Source organism: Boleophthalmus pectinirostris, unplaced genomic scaffold (assembly GCF_026225935.1).
Source record: "Boleophthalmus pectinirostris isolate CB_2022bp ecotype Guang Dong unplaced genomic scaffold, ASM2622593v1 HiC_scaffold_8, whole genome shotgun sequence".
Lineage (NCBI taxonomy): Eukaryota > Metazoa > Chordata > Actinopteri > Gobiiformes > Gobiidae > Boleophthalmus > Boleophthalmus pectinirostris.
In genome coordinates, this window is record NW_026571515.1 from 28,673,744 (window position 1) to 28,695,955 (window position 22,212).

The following is a 22,212-nucleotide window of genomic DNA, read 5'->3' on the forward strand; positions in this document are numbered from 1 at the left end:
ACATACAAGGAGACTGTGAGACAAGCAGCTGACAAACCCCACACCAAAAACTTATACAGTGTACGTTTAAAAGTCCAATATAATGCAAATTTGACTGTTGTGAGCTTAAAGCCTCAAAAACATTCCTAGGGTTGTGTTTCATTTTTTCACACATATATGTTTATATATAGTCTGTCTACATCTCCAGAGCTCAAAATGCTCTGTTCCACCTTGTGATGTCATGAAGTGGTATATTTAGAAGTTTTCAAGTTAGCAGATACCTTTTATTTTTTGTTTAGTAGAAGCTGAAATGAGAAATGAAATTAGGGGCTGAAATGATCCAAATGATTCTGATGAAGGTGTATGGAGTTTAAAAACACAGTGGAGCACCTCCTCTATTACCACATGACATCACAAGGCAGAACAGAGTGTTTTCTCTTTGAGAGAAAAATTCTGCCTAAATGTGCAGGGCCTGTGTGTTAAACGTGTGAATGAAACCAAACACAACTCCAGGTATGTTTTTGATGAGGGAACACCACACAAAATAGCATAATATGGGCCCTTTAACTATTTCCAATCTCCTTCCTTGTTGTCTTGCACAGTCAGCCAATCACATCACCCTACTGTTGCCTCTCAACCAATCACCACCACCCATCGATACCACTGCAACAGACCCAAGAGCCACCTCAAACTTTCACATAGTGGTGTAAACGTGTATCTTTATCTTAATCACGTAGTAGTTTTCTGTCTTTTTACTGTAAGTAGCTGCTGATTGAAAAGGCTTGTCTCTATATGTGTCACTTCATGCAGGCTAGAGTAGATTATAACTGTTTTAGTCCATTCACAGGATACAGAAAAGTAAGAATATAGACAGTTGTGGAGAAAATATAACACAAAACCAGCCCTTGAGGCGAATTCAAATTGACAGGCTGACTTAATAGGAAAGATGCTCTGAATGGCCTTGCTTTTCACTATAAAGACGTCAATGTCAGTTTAACAGTGGGTTTTAAGTACACCAGAGATACCCCTTTGGGCTCAAAAACAGCAATTCTTAATCATTTTAGTGAGTTGAAAATCAGGGCATGGCATTAAGTGCTGCTAAAATCCCAGATAAAAAAGTAAATCTTCTTGAATGGCTAATAAGAAAGAAAGGGAACAATGATGAATGAAAACATAACCTCAGTCTATGTGAAATGCTTGGGAAAATACTGCAAATATGAATAACAAAAGTAACACTTTTATCAAGCCGTGAAATTACTATTTATGCCGCCTTGGGAAAGACAATGATGTAAATTTAACAAGTGAAACGCCGTGAAATGAAATCTGAAGCTGTGGCTCTTTACCAAATTAGGCTTAACTTTGTGCTTTCTCTTTTCAAGTGGAGTTGTGCATGCAGTGACAGTGCAGTGAAAAAAACAGGAGAGTAATGTAACAGTTAAACAAACCTCGCCTGGACGGATCTTGATGTAGAAGTTGCTCCTCTTGTAGGAAATCTTGAGGATCTTTGGCCAAGCGAAGCGATTGATTCTGAGGCGGTCTCGGTAGATCAGTAGACCACTAGCGCTGACTCCTAGCATTATGTCGATCCCCTCCGAGTCCTGAGAGATACACAAAGTAAAGATATAGTTAGACAAAATACAAACATCAAAGACTTGTTTGGAGCGGGGCTAAAGGGATCGTAGGTGGTTGATGTCTGTTCCAGTAAGAGTGGGTTTTAGATAGAGATGCACTGATCTAGCCAGTTTCAATACTATTATAGATACTTTGGCCAATACCAGTGCAAAGACATAATATAAAAAAGGCGATTTTCCAAAAGCACTATGCAACTGTATCTATAACTAAGTAATTACAGAACAGCTTTATAAACAAAAGTTCTTGGCCAACATAGATTGGCAAAAAAGTTTATTACATTTATTATAATATGTCAAAACAGGTTTCTGACTGAACCAATACCCAATCCAGAAATTATTTTCTGGATCAGAGATATTACCACAAATCAGTATTGATAATCGCTACACCCTGGACATTGGTCAAGGTTCAGTGCACATGAACATTTGCAAACATCACAAAAACTTACATCATACCAGAGTCTTGCACTGATGATTTGATGCTGGACCGTAAAGTACAGTTTACAGTCCAGCATCAAATTGACCGGCATGCACCTCCGAAATTTTCTAACGACACATCAAAACGATGCAGACAGTAGGGGGAAGCAAAGACAATAAGGGCTGTGATTGGTCCTCTCTACCACTGCTCTACATACATATCCCTGTACTCCATTCCCTGTAATCTGCTTTCCTTTCTTTCAACACACACTGAGCAATACTATGTTTAATGCAGCTTTGCACACATTTGTTTACGTTTTACAGAAACAAAACTTAAAACCAAATGGCTAATTTGCATAAACATAAACGCAGCAAAAAAACAGCTCACTCCTTGTGCTCTGATGCGTCAGCTTCTGTTGGACTAAAGGACACGACTGAGTGGAATATGAGTGTTCTTTCTGTGACAGAGGATGTGGTGATGATGGTGAGTCTGTTCTGTCGCATTGGAGATGGTTCATGTTAAACTTTACATGCACGGCAGGTTTAAATCCTTGCCTCCTTGCATTGTGGCCGTGAAATACTTAGTAGCGCATAGACCTTGACACAGATCCATAAATTCATAAATTGTGCTTTAGGAGCACTGCAAAAAACTGGGGCTTTTATGCTTCCAAATTCGTATTGTCTGAGATTGTGATTTTCGGTCCAAAACGATAGATCGTTCACCCCTACCATGCATCAAAAAATCTGACACCTTTATTCTGTTATGATGCTGTTGTCTGTATTGTTAGTTGAAGTCACATAATGAAAGAATTATCATGCCTTGTCCCAAATATAAATATGTTGTGTAGTGACGTTTGACTAAGGATGAATTGTTTAATCCATACCTTGGCTTGATGTAGGTCCACTCCATACATCGAAAGCTTCTTGGCATTTTCTAGAAAGTTCATCTCCGCCTCAGCCGGACTCATCCCCCTGCAATCCAAATGCCACATGACTCGTGCCTCTGTCCCATTTATATTCATTGAGCAAACCCAAAATGCCATCATAAAATCTCACATATTTCTCATTACCAGTGTATTTGGCCTGACCTGTAGTTTCGGTGCAGCTCCATCACTCTCTCCTCTAGCTCTCGCGTTTGGTTTGGAGCAAAGCGGAAGTCATTGACATAGTCCGGACCATGTTCCTCTGGCTCATAGTCCCCTATTTCAGCTTGTACTGTGTAAGAGCCTAAGAGCGCGTGGGTGACGAAGGAGCAGGGCAGGCGGCCGGACAAGATGTCATCACGCAACTGGAGACACAAGTAGTATCTGTGGACGAAAATCCATACATAAGATTCACATTTTGAACATTATGATAAGCATTCATTTTCATTATTGTTCTTAAATTCGCAAAGTGAACAACTCAAGTCTCTGTTGCCTTTATTTCTGTAAGAGGTGTTTTTAGTGCTCAAAAATCCCTTCCAAAATATGTATTCCTACTGTAAGCAGCATCATCTCTCCACAGGTCCATCACCTGCTTGTCTTTATGGAGATAGATCAACTTTTCACCGAGGGCCATCTTGAAACATATTTGAAGTAGAGGGCTGAAGGCCAGTGATTAATACAGCGGATCATTCAGATAGATGCATTTTACATCACTGTGACAAAGCCACCATAGCTTTAATAAGGCATGGAACGTTAATTTTTGGTCTGTATCACAATGCAACGTGCTGTTTTTGGGGTTTTAGTGGGAGAATCACTTAAATTCACTATGTGGTATGTCTATCATCATGGGCCATTTCAGCAGAAGGAAACTGGTGGCCATAGTTTGGAGTCCCATGCTATAAAATATTCCAGGCAAAACAATAACTTATCCACGGAAACAAGCTTGCTGATCCTTCAATGATAAAGTTACATAGTGTACCTTTAAGATAAAATGTGAAGTCCATAAGTGTTGGTGCGATCACAGAATCTTAAGATAAACATTTTTGTAATTAGTGTCTCACTGTGAACAAAGTGCAGCTGCAGGATTTTAAGTGATAAGTGATGAGAAATTAAGATATCATTTGCCATCCAAAAGTCACATTTAAAAGGAAAATAATTTTTACAAAGATGTTTAGCTTTTCACCACACACAATAACAACAATGTTTATAATTGTATGGATTAAAAGCACAGATTGCCCTTCATTTTGGCAGGCCTCTAATCAAACTATGATCAGAATCTATTGTATCTGACTGTCAAGTGGCTGCTATTATATATTATTATAATGTAAACAGTGCACATTAAACAAACTACTGATTTTGTGATGATGACAGCATGGCATTTTCTCAGTCAAATCTTTTTCATTTCTACTTTCAGAACTGCATAACCAAGTCAGATGCCATCATTAAGTGACTTTGCAACTCTGTTTGTGTACTTTTTAAAACTTAAAGGTACATTGTATAAAATTTCTGGTGGAGGGTCCGCCATCTGCTTGCCTCCTGATGTTATTGCATTGTCGGGGATGTTCCACAGTAGCCAGGCTGGTGCTATCTAGTGCCTACACTAAATTTAATTTCTTTCCAGTGACTAGGTCAGGAATCGAATACCCTAGACGGTTGGCAAGAACCTCAGAAGTTGTAGACCGCACACCGGCCAGTCAGCGAAGAGCTGTGAAGTCATGACTGGGTCCCTTTTGTGGGACAGAACAACAGTAAACAAAGCGGTCGAGATGGATATAGATTCTGTGTTGGCAACGATTCCCAAGATCAAGGATTTACAACCAGAACAAAAAGAAGGTTTGGTGAATTTTATCAAGGGGAAAGACGTTATTGCCTTTCTTCCTAAAGGATTTGGGAAAAGCTTAATATACCAGTTAGCCCCGTTAGCGACGCATTACATACGTCACGACCAAATAGCAGCGATTGGTTAAATTATAAAAAGAACCTGTCTACCGTCGAGTGAACGAATCCTAATGGTGCGAGGTTAGACAGTTTCCATGAAGTGAAACCGGCTGATGAATCAGGCTAGTTCCACAGTGGCATTAAAGTGTTTTGTTTTGTTTTTTTTAAGTTTTTATTTCTCATAACTTCCACAAAACATGTATTATTACCGTGAGTGGGCCCAGTGCTCTACATATCTAACCTGTAAGTTGGCCTGGAGATGTGACCGCTTGTCTCCATGGAGATAGTTAAATTAAATGTCATAGTATAGAACATTCTGGGGAAACAAAATGGACCCCCCACTAGAAACATTACACAGTGCAACTTTAAATGAATATGGCATATTCAAGTCTCACATTTGTAAAATAAGTCATCCCCTAAACATACATCTGTATACTTGAAACACAAACAAAGATACAAAGTATATGTAAGAACTTTATAACTGCAGTATTTGAATATTTGTGGAAAATACCATTTTATTGCAATATTCACAAATCTATTTCGTCAGAAACATTAAGTTATCATTGGTTTGTACTGTAAGTCTGATGTATTGTTTTGATGTGTTCATCCTCTGATCTTCATCGAATTTGCTTTTCAATCGTTTCCCCACTTCTGGATATTACACAGCAGAGAGCAAAGCATTCAGAAACCATTTTACATTTCCATCTTTTTCTCTTGTAGCCTTTGACGCATTACTTTCCGTGAGATTGTTTTGCTCTCACCTGGTGATGTCTTCGATGAGCACTGATGGGTCTGGAGGATAGAACTTGACTGAGAACGCAAACACCCAGGAACCCACTGCGAAACACATCAGCAGTAAACTCTCACTTCAATATTCTACGGCAGGCCTCCTCTAATGTGCCTGTACTTACCCCGAATCTGCTTCTTAATCTCTTTGGAAGGATCCAGCCAATTCTAATAAAAGAGAAAAGACAACCTCCCTTTATATTCACCCACACCTGTCACAATAACATGTCTTGAAATATTGCTATATTGAAACATATACTGTATAAGGAAGTAGACTGTGACGTCAACCAGCATTTGGCTCCAGTGAAATAAAGCTCATGAGGCTAGTACTTACATGAGCGAAGGAGTCAAGAGTTGGAGTCAGTTTCATACTAGGAATAGGAATTCATTTAGGGACAAAATACACAAAACCTCAGGATCATAGAATGGGTTAATATGAAAAATTTAAAACAAAAATAACGAGGCTCACTGCAGTAGTTAAAGAGAGAGGGATGACAATTTTTCAATGTAAAGTCAATTGGAGTCAGACTTGATGGAGCCGGAAATGCACTCATGTTCACTTACTGTTTGGAACACTTTATGCTACTGACACAATAACCCAATAACGTTTCCTGGGACAACTTTCCTAAATGTACAATATGAAGCGCAACTAACAACAGAATGAAACACTTTAGTATTTAGTTAGTATCTATAATTAGTCACAGTTACTTATAAGATTCTCTAACTGAATCTGACTGTATCACATAAAATAATAGTATTCCAGCAAATATTTCAGCAACAATTAAGTACAAGTAAGTGTAGTAAAAATATTGTTAGGAATGTGCCAATCCTATACAGTTACCGAATACTGGTGGCGATTTAGAAAAAATACTGGATCACGTATCATATTACATATAAACTGATGTAATGAGACTATTTACTGATCATATTTGGCCAAGAAAGCCTCATAAAGTTTGAATTCTGTTATTCTGTTGTTACTTAAAGAGTAGGGTGACCAGATTTTCAAATAAAAAAACCATGACACCACTGGTTTGGGTTGGTTGGTAATAATAAAACTGTGAAACGAGTGCGTAATGAAGGAAAATTGTTCTGCGCTTGGCTCTAATGTGAGTCAGTATAGTCACATTTTCTTTGTGTTTTTGTCATTTTTAAGCAGCTTTTCTGTATTTTACCTAAACAAATGACAATGTATGCCTCTCTTTACTGTTGGCAGGGATCAGTGGTCAAAAATAGGGACACCTGGGACATTTCTTGTATAAAACTGGGACAAATCACTGGTTTTGGATAAATCTGCCGGGACAAGGGACACAAGGCTCAAAACTGGGACTGTCCAGGGTAAATAGGGACATCTGGTCACCCTACTTAAGCGATAAGAGATAAATATCAGCTATGATCAGTTTGGTCTTATGTTATCTTTGTTGTGATAAGCCTATTACTCCTACACCACCAGCTAAAGCCCAAATTTATTCTCGATAGGCCTACATCACATATTAGCCATAATGAGCATGGAGAACGGCTATTTTGGTTCGATAAATGCCAGCCCCTAATGCTCTATGTTACTGAGGCTTTGTGGCCAATGTCCCGTTTTGAAAAGGCCACATGAACCAATCCCATTTTAAAGGTTAGAAGTCACAGATGCTATTGTCAAATTGTAAGTAGCCAATAATGGATAAAGGGCAAATGGGACGTTTCATGGGGCAGGGTAGTCAGCAATTAACTTTTAAAATAAGTTATATAGTGTGAGTTGACTTTATTTTTGGAGGATTTGCTTATGATTTTGTACATTAACACAGATAGATGAGTAGATATACAGCAGAGCATATAAACAGGTTAAATAAAATGTTAATTTCAATGCTGTTAGCTAGTATGACTTGGCACGTCCCAACAGCAGAAGGTCAGAATTAGCAATTACATTCATTTATATGTAAAATAAAATGCATAATCTACAAGCTCGTGGAGACAGTAGGTCAATTGAAACTGTGCCAAATGATACTATATAATAAATATTCAAAGGAACCACAAACCACCAACTATTGCTTTCTTCTAACCACAAGAGGCATAATCAGTTTGCTACAGCACTGGAATTATAGCTTTTAAAATGATTAATATGTGTGGCTGAAGTGTTATCTGCAAATAGTAGCAAAGGATGGTCTCGATTTCAAAAACATTGCCCAGATGGCTACATTTCAGACCTTTGCTACCATGGACCACTCTAATAGGGTGGTGTTTTGGCGTGTTTCAGAGAGAACCAAATGTAATTCTGCCAGTGAATACACGAGTAGTAGTGACTATTTAGCTAATGACTAATGATTTGCTACATATATAAAACATTATGTGCATTTGATATGACAAAGAAGCACACAACCCTAACCCTAACCCTATATTACACAAACATAACTCTTGTGAGCTTTAAGCCATTTTAGAATGTTGTTATCTCATCAAAAACATACCTGGAGTTGTGTTTTGTTTCATTCACACATGTCTGAGTAATCCTTTATTATTAGTCTGTCTACTGTTCCACCTTGCAATGTCATGAAGCGGTAGTTTTCAAGTTAACTGCTCCCCTTTACCTTATTTCAGTAGAGATTTGCAAATCCAGGGCTAAAATTATATAAATGATTCTAGTGAAGGTGAAAAGAGTTTAAATACACAGTTGAGTACTTCCTGTATTACCCATGACATCACAAGTTGGAACTCAGCCCAGATATGCAGGATCTGTGTGTTAAACATGTGCAAAATGACAAAAACAAAACACAACTCCATATATGTTTTTGATGAGGGAACAACATTATAACTTAGATCAGACAATAGCACAATATGCTCTATTCACGTTACGTCACAAACCAGGAAGACGTTTGGAAAGATGCCATTACAACTTCCGGTGTAATTACCAATACTGGGCTCGCAGACCAGCTGCATGGATCTATAATATTTTTTTTTATATAAAAATTGTAATATAGTGTGTATTATAATGTATTATAGTGTTTACTATGATGGACTGTGATAAAACCCACTGAAGTAAATGCGATCAGCGGTAAAAATTAAGACTGCATATGTACGTGCTATTTGGAATCATCTGGAATTTAGCTCTCTCATCTCCTCTAATTGCATGTACCCAGTGCGCTCGGAGTTGTGCATTAGTGGGGAAATGATGAAAACTGAAGTATGGTTGTAATTGTTGATTAGCCGAACATAACGGAATACTACAATGACATGTAGATGAAGAAAACTGGGACATTTTCTCATTTTCCTAGATTTTGTCAGACTTACCATGAACAAAGCCCACCGCAAGTTGTTGCATTGCATCTTTCCAAACATCTTCCTAGTTTGTGATGTAAATGGAGCGTGAATAGAGCCTATATGCGCCTTTGCTTTTCAGGAATGTAAAGTCATGTAATTCAGTTTTGCAGTTTTAACAGTTTTAAAACTAATTTGCCGGTGGGAATAGCCATCATCACACATTAATTACTGCAGTTTTAGTTCCCCTCTACGGTGATATTAAGAGGATGAGTTGTGCGTTTTGGTCTGACCTTGGAGTTGTCAGTGTCTTGGAACATGAGTCCGAAGTAGTCCCTCTCCAGCAGGTTCAGGTGGCCACACACCATGTCCAGCAGAGTCTGTCCTTTGGCAAATTTCTGCAACACACAAAAGCACACAAGAGGGTAAGAGAACACACACAAGCATACAGGGGGCTAATAGAACACACACAAACACACAGGTGGGTAAGAGAACACAAACACAAACACTCAGGGGGGTAAGAGAACACATGGTAAGAGAAGTCTCAGCAGGGGGTAAGGAGGGGGCACATGTCACATCAGGCAACAAAAGGCTATAAAATAATGTCATGCATAATTCATACACAGAGTAGATTTGTAACTATTACAAACAAGGAACAGAATAGATAAACAAGTTTTGCCACAAGGAAGAATTATAACCAAAATTAATAAGGATTGTTCTACTTTATTTGCAAGTGGGCTTATAAATTTGAAATAATAAGCAACAAAATCAAGTTACTTCCTAAGGCACAATTTTCAGTATTTAAGAAACATGACAATTAACCAAAGCAGTTTTCAATTATTCTATTGTACATTGAGATTTCAAACACATTTTACTAGCCTGATTCATCAGCCGGTTTCACTTCGTAGAAACCGTCTGACCTTGCAGTGTTAGAATTCGTTTGCTCGACGGTAGGCTGGAACTTTTTTCATTTAACCAATTGCTGCTTTTTGGTCGTCACGTATGTAATGTGCCGCTAACAGGGCTAACTGGTATATTAAGGTTTTCTCAAATCCCATAGGAGGAAGGGCAATAACGTCTTTCCCCTTGATAAAATTCACCAAACATTCTCTTTGTTCTGGCTTTAAATCCTTGATCTCGGGAATCATTGGCAACACAGAATGTATGGCTCTTCGCTGATTGGCTGGTGCCCGAATTCGCACTTCCGGGGTTTTTGCAAACTGTTTAGTCTATTCCGATTCCTGACCTAGTCGCTGGAGAGAAATGAAATTGTGCATAGGCACTAGGTGGCGCCAGGTACAGATTGAAACATGGTGACTTCAGGCTTCTAGAGAATACTTGAAAAAAAAAATTATATTGATGAAAATACAAAATTGCACTTTTTTTGAAATGTTGATTTAATAATTCTACTGTTTTTGTTAAAAGGTTTTCTGGTATGTGTTTTAGATTCCAGTTATAGATTACAAGTATCAAAATATGAGTATGATTATTTTACTAGTTGGCTCATGACTCGTGTTCTGATTTATCATTGCGGCTCTAATAATGACAGTGATTTCCAGCCTTGGTCAAAAAGGTGTGTAGTCCAACAGATATAACGCTCCAATAGGCTCAGGGGGTAATGCTGACTGGCAACTTTCAGAAAGCATGGCTCATTAATAGAGGCCATAGATTATGTCCAATACGTTTAACAGCATATTTTACAACACAAAGGGATCAGCATCCTGGACGAGACCCTCTCTGTACCTCCCCTGGGTAATGGGACCAGCCTGTGCACCTCGTGCATGCCCATATAAGGCCAGGGTCTTACATCATCTGCTAAAGAGGCCACGCCCATTTCCTCTGGACACATCTCCAAGGGAAACCTGGCTCCTGTGGTCACAGTGGAGCCAAGCAGCCGTTACCCTGGCAACAGAAGTTAATAGGTTTCTCGTGCCTGTGCCCTCCCCTTCCTCTCTATCTCTGTGTGGATACTACGACCACAAGGCCGAGCAAGAAGCCTTTGTTCAGTTTGTGCAAAAATGTCATCAGATATAAGACCCATGTCTGAATATTGAAGCAGACTCAAATATATTTGCAGACTTTAGACCCAGGACTGCAGGCTACTAATCTTTTATGTTGTACGAGCTATCCATGGGTTTTGGATGAAAATTTTGTCAATGTTTCCATAGCAATTAACAATTCAAAACACAATGAGCAATGAGCAAAAGTCCTTAAAAGCACCTACAATCAAAAAGATGAACCAATCTTGCAATATAACATTCTGAATCTACATTTTAAGTAGCAACACTTCACAAAATTAGGATTGATTCTGTAACTAAACCTAGACTACACTAGGACTAAACTGGGCTAAACTGGGACTAGAATTAGACCCAACTATATCTAAATCAAGTTTCTTGGTTTAAAAATGCTCAGTGCAGTATTTTATGATTACATATTGATCCATAGGTTTTTACTTTTTTATCTTATGTCCAAAGTCTGGGCTTAAGATGCTGTTGTCACATATCCCACATTAAAAGAGTAGATTTCTAGTAACAAAAAGTAACTCAACTAAACGTTCCTTGTATTTTAGGGCTAAATTGACGCAGTAGGTGATCATTTTGTACGTTTACTGCAAATACATGTTGCTGGTTGTTAACACTAATACCTGAGGGAGAGTTCATAACAGCATAGGAGTTTGTGGCGCAATTATACATTTTATTTTCTAACTGAATGAAATTGCTACAAGCGTCTCAGGTGCTTTCTCAACCATTACTGCTGACTCAGGGCGTGCTGATGAGTTTTTGTTGTCACTGCAATTGCAGCCATCACATTTCTGTACCTAGCTCTGTAATCTGATTGTGTTAGCAGCCATTTGCCCATTCAGTCAATTTATTGCTAATGGTTTCAGCCACACAAGCAAAACGAGGATGGACAGCGGGCTTGTAAATGTGGTAATGACTGTTAATGAAGAACCCAGATCTACTGCACCTAACAAACTGAAGCTCAGAGGGTACAAGCAAAACCACTATGTCATGTTAGATAGGGAGTTTTGGCCATCTGATTTCTTAAGTCTGTGTATTACAACTTTGATTTAACGTGGGCTATGTAACTAATGGGGGGGTCTAACATCTGCTTAGCCCCTTGGAAATATTGCTGTTTTCTCTGGAATGCCCCATAATATGGCATTAACTGTATTTATCTAATACAGACAAGCCATGATGCCACAAAACCACGTTACTGGTCAGATCTGTGGAGAGGCGATTCCACACATAGGCATGTTTTTACAAGGCAATTTGAAAGCAATAAAAGCACATGTAACTTAATAAAGCTGTTTAATGCCATACTGTGGAACATTCCAGCCAAGATTATAAAAATTTGTGGAGTGTGCCTTTAAATAGAATAACAACAATGAACCCAGGGGCGCAGTCATTGTTTTAGGACACTGTGTACCAACCATATATAGCATAATCGTACTTTTTATATGATCATCACACATTAATCATACATTTTTAAGCTTCAAATACAGCCTAAACAACACGGCAAAAGACACTGTAAACTTGCAATGAACCTTACAAACCACAGAAGTTGTTAGACTTTATTCACATAGCCAGGAGTCCTGCTGTACATCATGAACGTGAGAGTTCAGCCCACAAAAACACTAACCACAGTTATGCTCGAGTAGACTTCCTTTTATGTAGTCACTGAAGGGCCGGCAAAGTAATATACAAATGGATCTGACAGTGAAACCTGGACAATGAATCAAACAGTACAGGCAGAAGTATTTTGTTTTGACACTTTAAGTAAGCCAAAATCTTACTCAGCACCTCTCATTGCCTGATTTTATGGTAATGCCTCATCACTATGGAGTGGGTATTTCAATTGTAGAAATATAAGTCAAAATTTAACGACTTGGAATTAGGGTTGTCAAAACTATTGGAAATAGTTCTATACTAATCGATAATGAGTATTAGTATGAGTATTGAAACTAATACTTGTTTGAGCAGATATCAGCACTGAAAAAAATCACTTTAACTAATTTGACTTTTCCAGAACAGTTTAAGAATGATTTTGAGCTTCGTTTGAACTACTACAAGATCACATGTTTTATACAGAAAGTACTCTTAGTTTCTGTAAAAAAAAAAATGCCATAACATCTAACATCTTAAAATTATCACTGATTATGAAAATAGAGTTTAAAAATTTAGTACCATGACAGCAATACTTGGGATGACTTTTTCAGTTGTTTTAAGATTTGCTTTTAGCTGAATCCACAGTGAATATGCTTTGCTAAACACAATTTTGCTACAGTAGAAGAGCAAATAATAAAGCAAGGGTATTGTAGGACGAGAGCTTGAAAACAGCAGAAAATGCAGTGACCAGTTTCATCCTCCTTTAAGCTCTCAGAAAGCTGCCAGTGCTGATCCCACATGAATCTTTTATACAGTATGGCCTCAGCTCATTAAGCACATGCTCGTATGCAGCAGTATGGAGGTGATGTTAAATGTGTTTGGACGCATGTGAGCATAGCCTTGGGCAGATGCACTGTATAAAATGGTACTGTAACCCAATAGTAAAGGCCATAGTGTATGCTTTGTGTGGTAATATGAGAAATTATCTAACAAGAGCTGAATTTGCTCACCTAATGTTATCCAAGATGTAAATATGAAGCAGATAAGAATGTAAGAGCTGAAAACAAATAAACAATGAAACTTTTCTAGAGGAAGGTCCAACACCAGCTTGTCTCTGTATTGCATTTATTATTATAATAGGTTTTGAGTGCTAAAAAATACATAGAAAATCATGCATTCTTACTGTGAGTAGGGTCAGCTCCCCACAGATCTGGCTGGTCACTTAGCCACACAGATAATTTTAGTGTCATATTGTATTACATTTCCATCAAAGGACTAAGATATCCATGGAGACGAGCAGAAAATTTACAGAAATGTCCATCTTACTCGCACTACTACTCACAATATAGTGTTGAATACTATCTTCACACTGTAATTTTAGTGTTGTGATCATAGAGTGTACAGTTATAACCATACTAAAATAATTGTTTAGAGACGGATATTGAAATAGGCAACCCCTCTGAGCTGAATCATCCAAACTGCCAACAGAACTCAAACTGTATACGAATCTGTGTATTTTGATTTTCTCATCCTAAGAAGATGTGACACAAGATAAAAACAGTAGTGAGTTTTAAAACCAGCTCCAGCCAGGACAGTCTCATGTGGAGAGGAGGTACTACTGTGTCTACCTCAAACAATATGTCAGGTCAGCAAGATCAGCATCAGAGTATAGCAGGAGAAGAACTAAAACTGCCCGCGGTAAAAAACTGAAAACACAGATGGGCTGTGGTGAACCGGAGAATATGAATAAACTATGAATTTCACATTTCAGGAGCTGGATTTGAGACTGGAGGACTGTACAGCCAAAGTTCAACCGCCAGGGTGAAACTGTCTCAGCGGGGCTCCCCTTAAAAGCCAGATGTTGTGTAAAAATACTGCTGCCATGTTGTGAGGATCATCATAGTGCATTGACCACTATGCCAAATCAGGAAGCCACACAGACAGTAAAGCTAGGATTGTACAATTTAAAATAAAAATGCATTTGAAGTACATATATATATAAGATTCTTTATTTGTCATTCAAGCCTGCGAGAGAAACACATGATGGAATGAAATGTGCTCCTCTAGGCTCAGTAATCAAGAGAGATAAAAACAATAATAAATAAACAATATTAAAAAGTACATCAACACAGCACAGCACAAGTAAAATGTGTGGCAAGATAGAGAGGCAGTCTAAGCAGGAAGTCAGTGTGCACCGTTCAAAAGTCTGACAGCCTCAGGAAAAAAGCTGGACTTCAGCCGAGATGTTCTGGCTTTGATGTTCCTCAGTTTGCTCCCAGAGGGCAGAGGGGCAAACAATATGATGATGATCTTTTAGGTTGCTGAGCTCATCCAAGCTGCAAAACATATTTGATAAAAGAAATTTAGTCTAGTTGACAGAATTGAATTTCTCCTTTGTTATGGATCCTACCTGGATAACTGAGGGATTTCACAAACATTTGTAGCAATAGTAATAACCAGAGGTGTGGACTTGCAAGTCATGACTTGGACTTGAGTCAGACTTGAGTCACTATTTTTAGGACTTGAAGGTCAGTAACTTGGGACTTGACTCGGACTTGAGACCTGTGACTTGAGAATACTTGATGCTTCTCCTAATAAAATTTAAGTTTTTAGAAAATACTTTTCTCTTTACAGTTGTAGTAGTTACAGTTTCTCCCACTTCTCTATTTGTTACTTTGGATGTAACTGAAGTACTGTGAGATCGTGTCAGTACTTCAGTACTGTTATTAAGCACTTTTAAATCTGAATTCTTTCTGTTCTCACCGCAATAATTCACACTATAATTTGTTAAAATTAGCATTCTACAACTCTAATATACAGTAAATACTCATATTCCTTGACTATTTAAGTACAATTTGGCTTAAAAGTCATATAAACTGCAAAAATCTATGCTATATTTGGTACTTTGGTTTAAAGATGTGAAATGACTTGAAGCTCAAAGCACATGATTTGGACTTGACTCTGACTTGGGTTCAAAGACTTGAGACTTACTTGAGACTTGCAAAACAATGACGTATGGTAATAACTGTAGTAGTTTGCACTTTACTTGTACTTGTACTGCTGTCATACCTACCTCCTCTAATTTCTCACCTCCTCCAACACTTGATAGCCATAGTAGATCAACATATATAGTTACTACTACTACCACATAGGCCCACTGCACTTCACAAAAGCCATTATTATCTATCACTATGAGACAATAAAATATCCATACACCACTGATGCTCTCACTGGCCGTGTTGTGCTCTAAGTAAATGCATTGTGGCTCGCCCATGTCTTTAAAGAGCTTTATACAAATGGGAGCTTTTACCATGTCGACCTATTGTCTGTGGACGCTGCAATTGTAATTACACTTTCATCATTCATCAATCTTAAACATAGCCAGCAGCACTCAATAAAGTACCAACACTATCTATAATATTTTAATATCCCTCCCCCCTTAGTCCTCCTTTTCCACCTCTTCCTCTGCTTGCATCCACTGCTATTTTCTCCCTCGCTTCACATAAGGGCCCTCGTATGTCACCTCTATGGATTTGCTGTCAAAGACCAATACCCCCAGTGTCAGGAGCCCGTGTGACGCTAAGAAATGAGGGGGTTGGTTCGAAGGAAAATGCGAGTGCGATTCTTCACCCACGCCGTGCATAGATGCGTTAGGTAAAATATGGGCGGGGTCACGTGGTTTCGCCAATAACCCATAAAAGGGATGTAGTTGACGTGAATGGGGTCAGGGCAGCCAACAAGATCAGAGCCGAATCGCATCACACTCCATCATGGGTACGGGCCAGTGGGACACAAGCACTATATTTAATGGAGCTATGTCAGCTGTTGGTGTATTAGAGTCCTGCCTGGTACAGCCCTGTGCTAGTCAAGCCTCCTTAAGATAAATGGTCAATAAAGATGTGCTTTAAACCTGGAAATATTTGGTTTCATCTCAGATATGGTCTTTAAAGGGGTAGTAAAAGCTTTATTATCATACACCAAGATCATATTAAGGAAAGAGTGGACGGTTTCTTCCAAAAAGATATATAGACATGTGCATTTGGTAATAGGTAATAAATTCTGTCACCATAATGTTGACACATAAGGTGAAGCTTCAGAGCTCAAGGGGTGGGATTTCCCATAACGACAGTGTCCAGTCTTTTCCCAAATTAGAAGTTTTCAGATTATTGCAAGGTAATTTAATAAATGGTGAAAGTGATCATTTATATTTGACCAATTCCTGTGATTTAATCTGTATTTCATTGGTATGAAATATTATTGGTCTATAGAACAGAGGTGGGACCAAATTGTTGTCTTGCAAGTCTCGAGTATGTCTCAAGTCTTTGACCACAAGTCCAAGTCAAGTCCCAAGTCAATTACTGGCAAGTCCAAGTCAAATCTTGGGTCACTGGCCCTTAAAGTCCAAGTCAAGTCCAAGTCATCTGTGTGAAGAATCCCTCCGTCATCCAGGCAGAATCCATGTCAAGGAGAAAATTCAGTTTGTCGACTGATGATTATGGTCAGAATAGAAAGGATTGTTTATGCAGTTCTCTCTGTATTACTGTATTGTGCTGTATATTACTGTAGTACATTTGAGGATACCATCTCACAGTATTTCAGTTACATCCAAAAGTAACAAATAGAAAAGTGTGAGGGACATGTTAAAGTTTGTTCCTTTAAAATCAAGCACCACATGTATCAACTGTAAAGAGAAAAGTATTTCTGAAAATATATATTTTTAGCAGAAGCATCAAGTCTTCTTAAGTCACAGTTCTCAAGTCCAAATCAAGACCCAAGTCATTGACCTTCAAGTCTAAGTCGAGTCCCAAGTCCCAAGTCATGACTTACAAGTCTCCACCTCTGCTAGAGAATGTTGTCGTGTCATCTGAAGCCCAGCAACAGAATACAACAGGTTTACCCTCTGCTCACTGTGCTATCAATGTGCAGTTTATAAAGTCTCTAGCAGACATTTTAAATAGATTTTTATGGTGATGCATGACCACTGAGTTAGCTGATTAGCCTGCATTAAACTTTTTTTTATGTATGAGGAAAAATTATGGAGATTATACTTCCAGAACCTGAAGGGCACATCCACTGTTACACTCTGTAGCCTCTATATCACAAATCTAACCTGAACAAAAATTGCTCAAGGCCCGAAATAACTCAACTAATGTCAACTTGAAAAATAGTTGAAGCATTTTTCTAAGGCCATAATTATATAAATTATATATTACTGAAAATTTTACTTTTTGGCTTTAATGACTCAGAGCAGTCATTACAACTAACTTGCATAGGTGACAGGTTGAGTTGCAGCTGAACTATACAATAGATCTATATTTGGGTCTCTCACTGTTTTCTGAGACCATTATGTGCCCGCTCCGCTCGCCCCTGTGACAGACATGCTGATTCCCTCCAGAAAAACAGGTGGCCAGCCCTGAGGCAAAATGTTGCTCCCAATATTGCAAGAAGACCAACAAGACTGAAAGCCTCAAATAAGGAAAAGGGTTAACCAGTGTCCTTGTATTTGAATGGGTCTCTGTTTTGGCTGCACTGACAACTGTAAAACATAATGGGTGATTAATGACACTGTGTTAGCGGATTGATTGACTGATTGATGTGTATAAATGGAGGTGTCTATCACAGCTCAGCTCTGTTAATTGAATGGGACTGTCAGGGCTAATGACTGAGAGCATATTCTGCATACTGTAATTCAAATGTAATGGCACAGACATCAGACAAGCATAGTGAAGATGTGAACTGCTATGCATTGATTAAAATATTGATGCTGGCTATGCTAATCCAAGAATGCAAAATATTACTATTAACAGTATTTCTGAGGACCAGTACAGGCCACTGACCTACAACCATAACACAGGAAAATCACAGTGAGCCCTTTTCTAAATGAACCACATGAATAAAACATCAGTTGCAATAAATAAACAGCACACTTAAGTACTTGGTTAGTATCTAAATTAGTCAACACTTAAAATGTTAATATATTAAAAAACAAGAAAAAGTACCCTCCTGATGCCAGTGCAATAAAAAATATAGTAAATATTGTGTCAGGACACATTCGTGTTAACCCTCTCAGGCGTTCAGGCGCTCAATGTGTTCTGGGATGTTGCAGATTTGCAGCATTGGCCCGGTGTGGAAAATTAACACAGAAGACTGAAAATGATATATTATTTGTATACCACTTTTCATAACAATGAAAACAAAAAGCACAGTGTAACAGTGCTTTACAGTGGCAGAACAACATCACTTTTTCGTGTGGTACTCCAAGAAACAATTTTTATCCTTTGTAAACAACTAAAGTTCTTTGCACTTCTGGCAGGCCGTTTGCGTGTAGCCATTCTTGCACAGTCTGCATCGTCCACGTTTATCAGCATGGATGGGAGAAAAGGCTCCTGAGTAAAAAAGGCTCATAAAATATGGATGTGGAGTAAGTAGGTAATTGGCATTTAGGTGTTGCAAATCTGCAATGCCTGCCTGGAGAGGGTTAAATATGGCATATGATTTCAATCACAAAGTCATAGGGTTAAATATAAGTTTAAAGAAGCACCATATAACTTTTCTGAAAGGTACATCATTTATTTGTCAGGTCATGTCCATGTAGTTGTTATTGCTTAGCTAGATTTTTTTCCACAATGGCAAAAAATTCATGTAAAATATTGCAAATCATGCTTTGCAAATTTTAGACTGAATGCTCTGTTGCTGCTTGTATGATCCATATAAGCATAAAAAAAAGACAAATTAGTAATTTAAATGTGCTATATTATGTAAAATTGACTCTTGTGAGCTTGTTATAACATTGTTACCTCATGAAAAAACATATTTGGAGTTGTGTTTTGTTTCATTCACACGTTTGGATAATCCTTTATTAGATTACAGATTAAATAGACAATTTATTTTCCCAAAAGAAATCTGTAGTAGTCTGTCTACATCTCCAAAGCTCAAAATGCTCCTTATGATGTCATGGAGTGGTAGTTTTGCCTAAATATGCAAGCTTTGGTGTTAAATGTGAGAATGAAACAAAATACAACTCCAGGTATGTTTTTGATGAGAAAACATTATAACATAAGTCTGAAAATAGTAATATGGGCCCTTTAAGATTATACTAAATTAAGATCTCTACAGCTAAAAATAAAGTTTGTCTTGTCTTGCACATTTCCAGAGCTTATCATGGGGACCTACTCCATTTCTCTCACTCCATGATCATGACAAGCAACTGTGAAATTCAAATAAACTGATGGTGTTTCTCGGGGAATTCTCTGAGCAATCATGTTTACAAACACTACACTACCAGTCACCATCGGGAGGACTGCTTTAGGGGGCATTGCTCACCCAAGCTTTTCTATTTCCCTTAATGCATTGCTTGTCTTGATCGCCCCCTCCCTCCTCCCTCTTCCCTCTCCCTCTGTCAGCGTGAACACGGAGCCAAAAGCCCTGCAAAGTGCGTAATGCTGACTCAAACCTGGGACGCCTCCTAAAATCCTGTATTAGCTTCCCCGTACACTCTGATATGAATTTTTAACCGAGAGAGCATTTTTTCACACTGAAACTCCTGCCTTGCCTGCCTTAATAGCATTACAAAATAACCTTTAGAAGTCATTTTGTGTAATTATGTTTGGGTAATTGTAGAAATGCTGATGTTGGGAAAGAGAGGAGAGCGCTACATAAAAATGCAATGTAGTTTTATTCATTGGTTCAAAGGGTTTCAGTGCATAGAGCTAAGATTTGTTTACAAAGAGAAAATGTGTATTTTTAATGGGCAAATAAGAGTCAGTTTTGGCTCAAAAGGTTTAATTAACTCCAGTGAAATTAATCCAATCAAACCTGATGTGATTAATGTGTTTAGACAAAGTATAATTAGACAAAGTTGTATATTAGAAAGACTATGTTTATCTGCCTCTGTCACTTGCCTTTTATTTATTATGAAAAACAAAGCAAATTCTAAAACAGCTTAGAGTTGTTAAAGAATACTTTGTGTCTGAGAAAGTTTTTAAGTTGTTCATATTTTTTCATGTATTAAAGAATAGCGAAATATAAAAAGTTACAACCCAATATCTATCCACCTCCACCACCTTAAGTTAAAATGCCAAGTGCTGCATAACTCATTAAAAGCTTGAATTTCTCATCTGAAGTAACCATATAATAGGTTAAACTTTGGACACAATCTTTTTATTATTTCATTTTTCTTCCAAACTAATTACAGGATGACACTTGTGAAACACAGCGACAGAGCCACAGTAACAGCTGCCAGTGGAGAATCGTGAGCTGCCAAATTCTGAGACAGTGTCAACACGCCCAACTGCAAGTGAACGCACCACCAGTTTATAAAGTTTGTTTGAGCAAGGCTGTGAATCAGTGGAAGGGCACTAATTAGTACTTGCACAAAATTACAAGAATAAAGGTAATCTATAATTAACAGACTTCATGTTTAAAATTTTTTTAAATAAATTCATATTTTCAGAAGATGTAGGCCTGCATGAGATCTTCTTCATTTGGTAGTCAATTCTTATTCCCAAAGTGTGCGTGGGAGTAGCCATTGTAGTTCGGGTTGTATTATTTTGCATGGGGTGCCGGCATTGACAGCAAATACTTTATGCACTATATAAATATAAGTATTATATAAATACTATACAGTTTTACAGCCTTCCACAGAATAGATGCAGTGTTGACTTGTCGGTGCACATGAACATTGAACTTTTTTTTTTTTACAAATCAACCATTTTAAGTCATATTTTAGTGGCAAAACATAATTTAAATGAATGGGATTCCCGCTGAACAAAGTGTGGTTTAGAAGCAGTCAGATGTAAAAATGAACAGGGCAAAATAAGGTCAGTATTGAGTTTTCCGATTATTATGACAAATGTAAGTCGGCTTTTGAAATGAAAATCAAAACAAAATGAAAACTACTCCTATTTAGGAATCAAATTGTATTATTTTTTTTATTTTTTTTACCAAGATGTGAAAGTTTCACTGTTATTTTACAAACACTAGCATTCATGAACATGCACAGTGTTACGTTTACTGCCTAACAAGACCTTTTAAGTACACCTGACATACCTCTACTGCAGTGTCGTAGTCCGATCCATCCAATAGAGTGACTTTGACAGGCACGGTCTTGGGTCTCTTGGAGCTTTTCTGAGGAGATTTGGACGCTTTGCTTGGAGTTTTCTCTGAGCTATCGTCTACCTCGTGATCCTCGGGGACCTGGCCAAAAGACAAAAATAATCTCTATGTTATCTTCAGTGCACAATTTACTTTGCCCTTCATAAAAAACAGTATTCACACAATTCCTGCAAAAATGATGTAAGTAACTTTAGTTTTGGTGCCTTTCTCCCAAAGACCTACTACTGTTTTCATAGTTCTGCAGGATTTTTGGACCAGCTGAGGAGGATGTCCTGTCCTTTTCTGACAGATTCAAAACACATGCTATTAATTTAATAATAGTTTGGTTGTTTTGTTCCCCATTTTCCTGATGTTGAATTGTCATGACTGGAACATTTTCTTGACATTTGTACTAAAACAGAGGTGGACAGAGAACAAAAGACAATTGGACAAATACTCCAAGTAATGCACTGATTCTGGCATTTCCAAAGTATACACCACAGACATGACAGAAACTAAATCATATCTCTAGTAGCAGGGAAACAAACACTTCTATATTGATAGATTTATTTTCACTTAAAATAGGAAGAGTAACCTATTTTT

The 22,212-nt window shown here is 38.0% G+C and overlaps 1 protein-coding gene across 1 annotated transcript in view; it reads right to left on the bottom strand.

Annotated features, from left to right (window-relative positions):
* si:dkey-178k16.1 (band 4.1-like protein 1) overlaps positions 1-22,212 on the bottom strand; it is a 36,924-nt gene that overhangs the window by 14,063 nt on the left and 649 nt on the right. Inside the window, exons 2-8 of the mRNA XM_055165919.1 lie at positions 21,565-21,711; positions 9,202-9,306; positions 5,797-5,839; positions 5,647-5,722; positions 3,113-3,331; positions 2,909-2,996; positions 1,425-1,577 (exon numbers count right to left, since the gene is read on the bottom strand). Of these exons, the coding sequence (XP_055021894.1) occupies positions 1,425-1,577; positions 2,909-2,996; positions 3,113-3,331; positions 5,647-5,722; positions 5,797-5,839; positions 9,202-9,306; positions 21,565-21,711 (831 nt within the window). The remainder of the gene's footprint in view (positions 1-1,424; positions 1,578-2,908; positions 2,997-3,112; positions 3,332-5,646; positions 5,723-5,796; positions 5,840-9,201; positions 9,307-21,564; positions 21,712-22,212) is intronic.